The sequence below is a fragment of the Aptenodytes forsteri genome, unplaced genomic scaffold (assembly GCF_000699145.1).
Source record: "Aptenodytes forsteri isolate BGI_AS27 unplaced genomic scaffold, ASM69914v1 Scaffold33, whole genome shotgun sequence".
NCBI lineage: Eukaryota > Metazoa > Chordata > Aves > Sphenisciformes > Spheniscidae > Aptenodytes > Aptenodytes forsteri.
Window position 1 is genome coordinate 2,744,750 of NW_008795037.1, and position 13,253 is coordinate 2,758,002.

At 41.7% G+C, this 13,253-nt stretch overlaps 1 protein-coding gene across 1 annotated transcript in view; it reads left to right on the forward strand.

The window, feature by feature from the left end:
- The window catches only part of NKD1 (naked cuticle homolog 1), a 113,447-nt gene that overhangs the window by 73,855 nt on the left and 26,339 nt on the right, over positions 1-13,253 (forward strand). The window contains exon 4 of the mRNA XM_009276716.2: positions 1,284-1,341. Coding sequence (XP_009274991.1) covers positions 1,284-1,341 — 58 coding nt within the window. The remainder of the gene's footprint in view (positions 1-1,283; positions 1,342-13,253) is intronic.

A 13,253-nucleotide genomic window follows, 5' to 3' on the forward strand; every position in this document is an offset into this window, starting at 1 on the left:
GAGAGAGAGAGAGAGAGAGAGAGAGAGAGAGAGAGAGAGAGAGAGAGAGAGAGAGAGAGAGAGAGAGAGAGAGAGAGAGAGAGAGAGAGAAACAAAACCCAGGGGGGAAAAAACCAAGTGATGCAACCGCTCACCACCCGCCAACTGACGGCCAGTCAGTCCCCGAGCAGCGATCGCTGCCCCCCAGGCAACTCACCCCAGCTTATGTACTGAGCATGATGTCATATGGTGTGGAATATCCCTTTGGCCAGTTTGGGTCAGCTGTCCTGGCTGTGCTCCCTGCCAGCTTCTTGTGCACCTCCTCGCTGGCAGAGCATGGGAGGCTGAAAAGTGCTTGACTTGGTATAAACACTGATTAGCAACAACTAAACCATCAGTGTGTTATCATATTGTTCTCATGCTAAATCCAAAACACAGCACTGCACCAGCTACTAGGAAGAAAATTAACTCTATCCCAGCCGAAACCAGGACGTCAGTGATGTTATGGTGATGCTAGAGCCTTTGGAATGAATGGGAGAAGGCAAAACATGAGGATAGCTGTCACTGCTTATGGTTTAGCTGGGGTGGGGGGATGGAGCTGGAAGGGTCTGCTAATAAGAGAGTAAGAATGCTCTTCAGGGTCTTTGTAAGTGCGATTAGCTCCAAATCCCACTGATGCCCTTTATTACTACTTCAGCACCATTAGAGAGATGTTTTTTGGGTCTGAGATAAGATCATCTGCATCTACGGCATCTGCTTCTGTATTGCTCTAGATGTATTGGGGCTGACAAAATTTCATTAATTTCGGGACTGAAGGATCAGGCAGCTCTTCGGAGTCTGGTATCTGCTTTTCTTGGGTGACCTCTGGCATATGAAAGTTTTCTGTTTGTTGGTGGAACCAAGTGATAACATTCCTCTGTCAGTAGTGAAGGGCTTACTTCTCCTTTATCGTTTCCATTTGGAGTTTTTTTAATCTTGCGTGACTGACAGAACATTGAAATGCTAAATATTAATCTACTTTGTAAAAGGATTTGAATAGGAACACTTCTTTTTTCTTTCCCCTGTACAATCTATTAATTTCCATTAAATTTTTGTCCTAAAGTATGTCCAGAGCATTGCAAAATAGCACCAAATACATTGACTACCACTAATAAAGGGACTGACTTCTTTCCTGGAAAACAACTTCTGTGCTTTCGTTAGTGTTTTAAATTAATCCTGGCGATAATAAATACATATTCTTAACACCTCAACACTTTGTATGTAGTATATTTGTCATTAATTTTTTTTTTTTTTTTTTTAAACAGGATTTATCTGGAGAAGGCTACAGAGACACTATTGGTGATGAACACTTTCATCTAGAAGGTATTTAAAGAACAAAATTTCTTGTTTAATATTAAGGGATATTGGAGTAAGTCAGTGAACAAGTTAGTGTGAGAATGCACATATGAGAGTGCAGTTCTTGATATACTGATGCGTCGTTTGCCTGGCAAGACTGTTAAGATGGGAATAGGGTATTACTTCTGTATCTCCTACCACTGTCCTCCGAGTATCAAAAAAAGTCACCCAGTTGTATCATAGGGACCAAGTGTTTTAATCCAAGGTCTCCCAATTTTTTTCCAGCTACTTCTCTTGGCATGGGTAGCAGTAGTGAATATCACTGTCCCCAGCAGAGGTGGTAAATGCAATCACTGAAAACGTCAGCATTGAGGTTTGTGATACGCTGCACACCCTTCTGTGTTACACAAACCAGACTTAGAAACTCCTGCGTTAGTTTCTAATAAAGACCAGAGACTGTTACTCAATACATTTCTCTTGAATATGAATGGAATCATTATTGCCTCAGATAACTGCTTCTTTCCAAGGCTCATCTCATCTCTTCCTCTGTGATCAGGCCTCTCCTTGCAGTGGAGATGGAATCATTGTTGTAGCAGGAAGGGCCTTTGGGGACCTTGAGTATGGACACTGTATTCTGCGTGCCGGAAAACACATCTGAGGTACCTTGAACTTCAGTTGGACAAGTGGGGATTGATGAACGAAGAGATTAATTTGAGGACATTGTTGCTCATTCTTTTAAAAAACAAGGAAATGAGACTTCAGAAATTCTCTGGGAAACTCTCTAGTATAACAAGTGGTTGCATGGGCTGTGTGCTAGATTTATATTATAGGCTAGTGGAAACAATGTGCCCAACTTAGAGCAATGAACCATGTCAAGCTTAACTTGGAAATTTCTGTCCTTTTATAATCCAGTCACTTGTTTCTGGTGGTAGACACTTCAGTCTAAACAGACCTTGAAAGATTCTCTATGTTAAGAACGTCTGTCTTCCAGTTCCTTACCTGTGAAATGTGTTAATATACTGTGTTTCTTGGATCCCATGTTTCTATCATCATGTCTGTAGTTTACAAAGAATGTTCCCTCTTATGTGCCTGTAACGTAAGAGCTCAATTTCAGCTGGTGCTTGTAGGTTACTGTTAAACACAAAAGCAAGATATACTTGCCATGATTGAGTCAGTGTTTGTTAAAAGTGTTTCAGTATTTAACTTCACCACAGTTTTCCTTTCTGCTTATAGTAGGGCATAACTCTAATAAAGGGTGGCTTTTTAATTTTCAGAATTATAGGGGAATCTACTTAACACAGGATATTAAATGTCAGCGAGGTGAATAATTCTATTTTTCTGTGTCTCATTCTACCTTTCCTTGCCTTTAATTACTTCTTACTTTGTTGTGTAGAATTGTCTTGCATAGCAAACATAATATCCAATATATAATATTTCCAAACTAGTCAGCAGCAGGATTGTTTTTATTAGTGTAAAACCTTTTAGGCTACTGTAATTTCAGTCTTTCAGCAGTTTTACATTATTACTTCTGATGTGTCTCATTTCTTATGAAGTAGCTGAGTAGTGAAGACAAGATTTAGATACCAGCAGGTGGTCTTTTCTTTGTGTGCTGCCACTGGGGAAGAGCTGTTCTCTGGCATCTTTCCAGTTGGGAGGCAGGTAACTGTTCCCACCCAGTGCTGAGGCAAATGCGTGCAGATTGCCAAGGCTTGGACCTCATCCCTTCGGCTCTTGGATCTCCAGGCTATGCTTTCCATGCTGGGGACAGTGTTAGCCACTTCTGTCTTGAATGGGAGATTGAAAATCTTATAATTAACAGATTATACTAGAAGCATTGTGTTAAAGCAGGATGCTTTCACCCTTTATGTATAACTTCGTACTTTTTACTGGCATATTTTTGGATGATTGTGATAGTACTAGCATAAAATTGTGATACTAGCATGAAGTGAAGCTGAAGCATGATTTGAGACCTTTGTTAGGGCACAGCTTGAATTCTGTGTGGCTTAGGTACAAGATGACCACTGTTGTAGCTCTTTTCTGCATAGAAATGTTTTGTGTGAAAATGTAATTAATATTATAGAAAGTATATATTACTTGCATGAATGGCAAAACAAAGACTTGAACCCGGCTCTACCAAGTACCAGGCAAGTGTCTAATCAATGAACTATATTCTGTCTTCATAAATACACGGTAGGGATGGAAAAAAAATGAAAAAAAACATTTCTCAGATTTGCAAAAAAGCACAGCAGGTGCCACAGCTCTTCTGGGTTAGGGGAAAGTTACAGCCTTCACACTCAGAGACTTTATTGGAGAATAAATCTGAGTTCTTTAGAAGACTCTTACTGAAAAGACAAAGTGGCAATAAGAGAAATAATTGAATTCCTTATTTTGTTTTACATAGCCAAGTTCATTACCTTTTTTTTTTTTTTTCCCCTTCCTCCCTCTCATTTTTTCCCCCTCTTAGCTGTCTGAGCAGTACAGATAAAAAGAACTCTCTTTGCTGGATTTAACTTCTGTGTTGTTATGTAAAGCTTGATCAAATCCTTTCGTCTTAACAGACTTAACTGGCCAACAGCAAAAGGCTCGGGATTCTGGGATTAAGATTGTATTTGGTAAGAGGACTGGTGTATTAGTGCTTTCTTTTGAACTATAGAAAGAACAAAGTAAACATCAAAAGCATTAAGCCATGAGAGCGGATTGTTGACTCAATGTTGCTGCATGACAAGAGGTTAGAACTCAATAGTGGCGACTCTGTTTACTGAGTGCTGTTCAGAAAGAAACAGTTTGACCAGTATTGTCTATTATATCCAGCACCTGCCTTTGATTTTGCTGCTGGGCAAGTCACTAAATTGAAATTTTTGGATTTTCTCTTACGTGGGCAGTGATTTCCTTAGATAAGGGACACCAATCGAAACCTCAGTCTCATCTTACATTACTGTTTCCCATCTTCCTCTTTCATTAATAACTCAACAACTGGGCATGCTGGATATAGGCTCTGTAGTGGATTCATTTGCAACTTTCATTCCAAGTTTAGCAGTGCTTTCCCACTGCATTTCAGAGACTTCCACTTGCCAAGTGGAAGTGCAACTTGTACTTGTACTGAAGGTCATACTTGTGCAATCTGCTGTGGCTGTGTACGGACTTCTTGTGCTTGAACTTTCTTGTGCAGCAGTTTCTGCACAGGAAGCATGTGGTTTATCACTCTTCATGTCTAGGATAAAAAAGCTTGCATTTTCTCTTCCTTGTCCCTAGATAGAATAGTAGGTTGCCAGAACTGAATGACTAGAGGTGACTCTGGAAGAAGTCACAAAAACTAGCACAGACATTGGGAGGTATTTTTCATTTCATTTCAGTGGGGAAGCTAAAATGGCAGGCAGGAATTGAATGTAGCATCAAACAGCAAGTCACTCTTCCATCATGGAGACATGCAGGTGGCTCAGAAAGATATCTGCTATTAGTGTGTTCAATAATGACATCAAAGTTCTCTCTCTGCTCTTCAAGGCATAAGTAAGATTTTTAATGACTCGTTCAAGAGACTCGCTTTTGTTTTCCAGAACTTTATTCACCTCCTCTCCCCAGACCTTTTGGGAAATTTTCACAGCTAAAGCCTGTAGACCAGGAGAGCTTTCTTATCTTGACTACTCCATGTCTTTATGAAGTGAACTGGGGCTCCTCCATCTTATCAATTGAACATTTAGAAGCTTTTCAGAGCAGACTGTTTTCTCCCTGCTTGTGACATCTGAACCAGAAGCAGGAAAATCTCCCTCTGACACAGACTGATTGTGGAAAAGAGGGAATTTCCTACTTGTCTCAATACAAGCTCTTTAGGGCCCAGTAGGATATAGTTATCAGTCTACTTTAACTGCCTTTTGGAGTTCAAGGTGAAGTCCTTAAGCTCAGAAGACACCTAACCTATCACCCCAATTAGTTATGTGATAATGTGATTTTTTATAGAATCATAGAATCATTAGGGTTGGAAAAGACCTCTAAGGTCGTTGAGTCCAACTGTCAACCCAACACCACCATGCCCACTAAACCGTGTCCCTAAGCGCCTCATCTACACGTCTTTTAAATACCTCCGGGGATGGTGACTCAACCACTTCCCTGGGCAGCCTGTTCCAATGTTTAACCACTCTTTCAGTAAAGAAATTTCATGTCACTGTTCTCCTGGAAAGTATGACTTAAGTGTTTCTACTAACTAGAAACCTTGCATCTCTGTGAGATCGATCTAGTCCTGTACCTGTCAGAGGAGCTGCCTCTTATGCTGATAGCAATCTGTTCCTTGTTTCATTTGTCAGCCAAGGGTGATGTCTTGATTATTATTCTCTCAACAGAAGACTGGGGAAGACCTAAGCCTTCCTGGTGCCTTATCTGAACATGATGTCCAAAGTCCTGCTGAAAGTAGTGACAGAGCTTGACCTGAATCAACAAACCCATTTTTTGATATGTTTCCCAAACCAGATGTATCCAAATCCCTAGATGTAAGATGTTCCCTCATCTGGTACCAGAAAGGACAAAATTATTCAGGTCATCTTCTTGACCATAAATATTAGAGAGCCCTCCAGCAGAGTTCAAAGCACATGTTGTTGCTGAAAAAAAAAAATCTATCATATCTGTAAAAGAGCTACTTGTAGCACTTTTCACACATTTACAATACATTATGGAATTTCTAAACCTTCAAGTAAGGCATGCTGTATTCAGCAAAGCAGAAAAATAATTCATTATATTCTTAATTTTATTATATGTTATTCAAGATGTTACTAGTATGTCCAGTCAGTCCTTCATCTCTTCTTCCTCTATCCAGCACCCAGGGAATCTGTGGTCAAGTGGGAGCTGAGGCATGGTTAACAGAGTTCTACCACGAAGAGCTGTGTTGTTATTTTTGGCTTTAATAAGAACTGATAAGCAAACAAGGAACCAATAGTAAAGAATGAACTAGTGGTTTAAGGCTGCTGATCTTAATGCCCAATGCTGCCAACCATCCTGGACCCCCACACAGCTGCACATGCTTCCCCCCACCATATGCATCCCAGACAGCCCAGTGAAGAGAGCATGTTGGCTTCCACACGAGTGCTGCCGAGGTGCCCGTGCTCCCCCCTTGCTGGGGCTGCAGCTGCAGGGGAGGGCATGGGGTGGAGCATGCCTCCCCCACAGCACCCCGCAGCGACGCTGCTCTCATGCATTGCAAGATAATTCCCTCTCCTCTGTCTCTCCGTTCAGGAAAAACTCAGTGAAGACTTTAGTTCCTGGAGTTATTTCTAAAATTGGTAATTGGAAGAATATCTGTTGTCAACTCAGAGGAAGGGTGGCAAGGTATGGTACTTGAGCCCAAATTGTTTATAAACTTGTCAGCAAAGAAAAACTTGAACAAGCATTTTAACTAGTTTTAGCTAACCACCTATTTGCCCGTGAGATGTTTTTTACCATACTTTGATAATCTCTTAGCTGTAATAAATTCACGTACTGTGCTAGGCTGAGCTACGAATGGGTAATAAAAGGCAGCTATTTCAAACTGCATGATCCTGTCTAGTTAATACCTTCAGTTATGAAGGTTATTTCATTTATTTTGTAAAGCTTAAATAATTTTCTATGTATTATGTACATGAAATTTCAGTGTATTTATAGAAAAGACATACATTGCATCTTGCACACAGGTAAAGTTGCTTTATCTCAGCACCGTTGTTACTACCTACCTAGTACTACTGATGCAGGCTTGGTGCTTTGCAGAAAATGAAGGTCCCTTCCCTGTCATGTTCTTAAACCAAATACTTATTCATCACTGACACTGCAAACAGTGCTAATAATTCTACCTTAAAAGTGCTTTTGTGGTCAGCCTTCTGGGATTTTGTATGGGAACTCTGTGTTTTAATGACTTCTTGCTAATCCTACGCACTTAGCATAGATTTACTATGCATGAGTATATGCTATGTGATCACCTCAGGCTGGTGGTCACTTGCTCACTGGCTGTATTTTTTCGGCTGTCAAGAGGTTTCTGCTGTATCCTTTCCTACTACTCAATATGACATGAAACAACTCTGAAAAATATCTTCAGCTTCAGGGTGACCCACCGGCACCAGCCACCATTATCTGACAAACAGCTAGTCCCTGCCTAGGCTTGAAGCTGATAAGCTGGTTACTGTGAATTGGAAGGAGTACCAAAGAACACTGGGGGGGTGGGGTGGGGGGGAAGGAGCAGAAGTGGAGAGTGCCAAGAGAAAACTAATTAGTTTGGCAGTTAGAATAAAAGCCACCAAAGAACATGAGACTGGTAGGATTAGCAGAAGTTTTCCTGTGGTCATACACAGATCCAGGAAATTATAAGAAGCAGGTAGGCTGTTTGCCATGAGTGGGAGGAAAATCTTATGGCATAAGGCACTTTAAAAAAAAAAAAAAAAAAAAAAAAAAATTGTATGTGTTTCTTAACATTAGCTGTTCCAGTTGAGGGGGGTTGGTATTTGGATCAGAAGCTTTTACTTCTAGAGCTGCTGTTTCAAGTGCAGCCAGGTCAGTAGTGATGAAAGACTGTTGCCATCCCATGGTTGTCCATGGCCTGTGTGTGATGAGTTAGTGGTCTCCAGGTGTTTCCAAATGGACGTTATCAGTGTCTAACAGCTCCCACCCATGTTGGCAAGCGGAGCACAGAAAGGCAGTGAAAAGTGGGCTGTTATGTCACCTCGGAGGGTGAGCTTTCCTCCCCACACTGAGCCACTGCTGTGCGGAGGGTATGTGCTCTGCTGCCTGTGCCATGCTTGTTCCCTGCATGTAGGGTACTACTCTCTAGCTGACAACCCACCAGCTCCTACACTGGTGCTGCCTAAGTTTTTGATAGATGATGTGTTGTGTCTATGGTTTGAGAGTTTTGTTTTGGGTTATTAATCCTCTGCATTAGACTGGGAAGATCATACCTCTGCTGTAAGTAATAGTTTCACATTGATCTCTGTATTCAGATCATTCTGCACTGCTGGAAAGTTGTTATTCCTGAACACACGCAAGTTGCATGTTTGGTTCAGGGACACAATAGCAAAGCTGAGAAGAGAGCCTGGGATTTCCTGTATCCACGTCTGTCCCTTACAATATGACAGAGAGAGGGTTTCAAAGTATAGTACCCAAGAAAACCTTCCAAACTTACAAGTGGACTCTATGGTGGCTGAAGAAAGCCAAATGTTAATTTAATTGTGTGTAATGTGTAAAAAATATTTCAGTAGAAAACCAAGGTAATGAAAAGGGAAGTGAACAAACACCTCAAAGCAAAGAGTTGATCCTTATGAATGCCTTAAACATGGAAAGCTTTAATATATATACATCCTTGGTATTTATAACAATATTGGTTTTCCATACTCTTTCCTTCTACCTAAGACTGGCAACTTTTCCTTCTTTCACAGAGAAGCTAATGCTGTTTCTTAGTGGTCATTAAAAAAAGATTCAATTAACAATAAGAATATTCCTTTACTCTGAGCTCTGGGGTAGTTGTGAACTAGTTTGCTAGGAGGCAAAAAGTCACCTGTGGATATAGCTGTTGAAAACCTATGTCTACAAATCTCTCAAGCTGCTTCTCTTGTAGCATGTAGGAGGCAGATGATCAGGGTGCATGTAGGAAGCAGGGCAATCAAAGGGCAAAAGTACATAGCTTGGGGAGATCTCATCAAAGGGAGGAGGGCTCTTGCATTTGCCTTCCACATCCTGAAGGTGAGCGAAGCATCACGGCGGCACTTAGGCAGCAGACTGTAGCACCCAACTGGTTGCTCACACCGTGTAGTGGGACCGAGATAGGAGTGAGAAATGGGTGCCAGTGAAATGAGGCTCATGCTCTGTGCATGAGATTTGAAACGGCTGGGCCTCAGTAATCAGGACTCACCAAATTAGTCTTAGTTATTGTTGTTTCCCTTGGGCTGTCAACGTTGTGATTTAGAGGAAGAAGGAACTGTAGCGTGTGTAGGCATATCGGGGTGAGCTGTTCATCTAGTTTAGGTTGGGTAACAATCACACTGAGTGCACAGGAATGCAGGCTGGTGTACAGCTCTGCGCTAGCTGCCCACCGCATGGGTACACCTGTCAAACCCTTAACACCGTCCAGGGATGGCTGGGTTACAGCTAGCCACATCCGTCTGCATGTCCTGCTCTCCTGCCTCTGCAGTGGTGACTAATCTGGGAGGCAGGGTCTACCATCAGATGTACCTTGGCAAACTGATGGACTCAGGCGTATCTGTGAGAGACAGCTGATCTAGTGTGTATGGTACAGAGATAAAGCTGCATTACTGTACATGTGCAGCAGTATAAAAATGTACTTGAACTTTGCCCCAGGACATCCACCACCAAGAACAAAGAATGAAATATGGGAACAAGTCAGGAGTTTGAAAACAATCTCTCTGGAAACATGATGAATACCAGTGGTTTCATTTATTCTACTTGAAGAACAAAGGTCCTTTTCTACTTTTAATTTCCCAGCAACGATTATTACCAGTTATTTTTCTTGTAGCTTTGACCACAGTTCATGGAGGTTTTATTAAACATGTTTTTGAAAAGTGAGTCAAAATGCCATTCTTTTCTGACTCTCTTGTGACACTCTCTTTTTTTTTTTTTACCCATGTGAAACTAGAGTGTATTTCCAGGCAAAGATTTGGGGCCAGATAATACTCTCATGCTGGTGTTCATGGAATTATTCCAGTTTTGTGCTCTTGTAGTCGAAAGAAGTTTTGGCCCTTGCTATTTCAGAAGACAATGTATTTCTTTCAAATCCCATGCCTTTACATGAAACATTACATTCATTTTTAGAAACCTTGAGTACTGCATTTAATAGGCAATATGTCCTGCTGCAACTCCCGAATATTCCTAAAGTTGCCAGTTCTCTTGTGTTTGACTTGACCTTGACACAGCCAGGCAACTGAGTTTCAGAGTGCTCCCTTTGCTGGGTTTTTGGTAGCTTTCTGCAATAGGCTTTTGTTTAGATCCCATGTGCATGCTCCTGTAAAGCTCTTCTCTCCTGCCTGTAGGGATTTCATATCCCAGTGTGTCTCACGTGAGGATACAGTTTATGACAGGATTAAATAGTTCTTGCATTTCTGGGATCCAATTTAGGAGCCATCATTTTATATAGACGTCTAGATAGATGTAAAGCTAGATGGATGCCTGAACCTTTGGGCTGGATAGTTTAGACACAACAACCTGCCATCCTGCTGAACCTTACAAATACACAATCACGTACATGCAGACTTACAGAGGCAATTTCATTGAAAAGCATATTGCTTTTGCCAGTTGCTGTTCCAAATTCAAAGTGTGTATCAGTCAGGGTGCTTTTGTGTGCTTCAACTCCACTTCTGCTGCAGTAGCTACAGAAACCCAAAGTTTTACCTCACCAGGCAGAACAAGTGCCCTTTTGTTACCTAGACAGATTACAGCTTTTTCTAAAGTCTGCTCTTCATAAAAGCCCAGCTTGAACAGTGGAAATTCTGACTTGCCTCAGATACTGAGGACACTTTTATAGTTTCAAGTAGCTCCAGGGTTATATTTTAAAAGTTGAATTTCATCACATGTTTCAAGTTTGGTGGAGAAAAAAAAAAAAAGGCATATTTTTAGCAGAAAAAAGTCCCCCCCACACACCTTTTTTCTTAACAGATGTTTCATCTCAATCACATCCAAACCTCAAAGCACAAGTAGCAGTCAACCTTATTCTCCTGTGGAGAAAAAGATAAAATGTCATTTGTTTGGAAGAGGTTTTTTTTCTTTGTGTAACCACGACTAGTTTGTGAGTAAAAGCAAATAGTAAATGCAGCACTATGGGGTTGTGGAAATGAACCTGAAGCAACCTTTCTGCTCTTGAAAGAGTTTGGAGTCCAGCTGCTCTTGTTAGATGGAAAGTCCCAACCCCCAGCCTACCAAAAAAAAAAAAAAATACCAGTAATCAGGTTTTTCTTGCTTTATAAATCTGATCCAGCAATCCAGGTCCTCTCACCAGTAAAATATGTCATACAAAGTGCCCAACTTTGTACTGAAAAGGATTTAAAACTGCAAAGGCAACAAACGGAGAGGAAAAGAATAGTAGTTGTAAAACAAAATATCCAGAAGTGAGAGACCTGCTACCCGAGGAATTTTCACAGGGCTCCGGAGGAGCGGAGAGCTTTGCTGTGCCTTGCAGCCGGGGCTGGGCGCAGGGCTCCGCGCCGGCGGGGGAGAGGCCGAGGGGAGCCAAGGCAGCCCTGAGCTCTGTGCACAAAAGATTTAGGAGGGAGTTATAGTCCCTCTTAAGGATTTGGAGGCATGAAGCTAAAGTGTGGTGCTGCAGACCTTTTTTGTTTTGTTTTGTTTTGTTATTTTAATGAGCCTTGACAGAGAGCAGAGCCATCCAGGTGTGGAAGGATATTCTTGGCAAATCGGTGTGCAGATGAAGACTGCTCTCTGTGCCTGCTGCAGGACCCTCTGGGAGCTGCACTGAGCACCCGCCCGCCTGCCCTGTCCCAGGCTGCCTGTGCCCCTGCAGGGGCAGCTGCCCCAGGCCCCACTAGCAAGTAGTGATTGCCGCCCAGATTCCAAGATGCTACGTTTGAATGAAAATTCACAATGCCACTGTAGGAGGATATTGCAGGGTTTTCCACCAAAGGGGTAGCTTCAAGTGGGAAGCTGACTCTTGAGTTGCAAAACACATGGGCTCTCTAGAGCAATAGGAAGGGCTGGCTCCTCCCGTAAGCCTGCTCCAAGCCATCTCCTCTTCTGCATTTTGCACGGTACATAGCACAGCGGGCTTCCGTCTCCGATTGTGGTCTTTAGGCTGTACTATAATTATTAATAATGGTGAGCAGTTACCTGCGTTTGCTCTGTGGGAATCATTTCCTGTGATGAGATCCTGTGTGCTCTCTAGACTTTAGATAAGGTGGTGGGGTCAAGCCTTGATGAATTTTATTTCTCTGCATGTTTTGCAGTATGTTATGTATCACCTTAGTACCATTCCTCACCCGTTTGTAAATAAGAAAAGCGAAAGAGATGTATGCTTGTGCACACACACTATATGCTGGACTATTAGTCGCTATATTACTTTTCAGTTGTGCTGTGGATCAATTTCCATTCTCCCCCACCTCTCAGAGGAAGATGTAGGGCTTTGAGGATGGGAACACTGAACCTGCCACTGTATATTAACTATGAGTGAGTTGTCAGATATGCAACTGATTCATCACAGCCAAAATAATGTTACAGTACAGGTCCACAATATTGCTCTCTATAAAAGGCTAGCTTTGTGAGGGTCAGAGTGACATTCTTCCTCATGGGAAGCAATTCTGATGAAATGAATCTTACAGTTCAGATACCTTTAGAGGCCCCGTTATCACAGCAAAGGTGGTGGAAACACGATTTTCCCATTGAACATCTAAGTTAGATGGGAGCAAGTTGATATCAAAGCCTACATTATTAATAACATTACCTACTCAGCCTTCATTTGAATAAAGGGTTATGTAGTGGCTGGGTTTTTTTCTTCCTTTTCTTCCCTTGTGAATCTCGGGGGAAAAAATCCAAAGAGACAAAGAAAATTTAAGACAGAAAATCCTATCTGAACACACCTATCTGCAACTTACACTGAGAAGGGATTTTTAAAAAGCAAAAATGTTACCAGTTACTAACCAAATCAGTGTATGGCCATCTTTAGAGAAGAGAGGTCTTCTTCTTTTGCTTTAAGTTACAAATGATCAGTTGATGTCCCCATCTGTCACTGTTCAGCAACAGAATTCAACACTTTGCAGGCCCATTCAGAGCTCCAGGGACACATAATGCTGTTAGAAAGTGGTAAGTGGTCCATATGACAGTGACAGTTTTCACTTAAGAAGTGCTTACCCATGTTAAATGATACAGATAGTTATAGCAGATTGCATTCTGTTAATGTGGCTTTTGATATGGCCACTGATCAAACACAAATCTTGCTGCTACAGGTATCATCCTGAACTATTCTGACCAAAGCA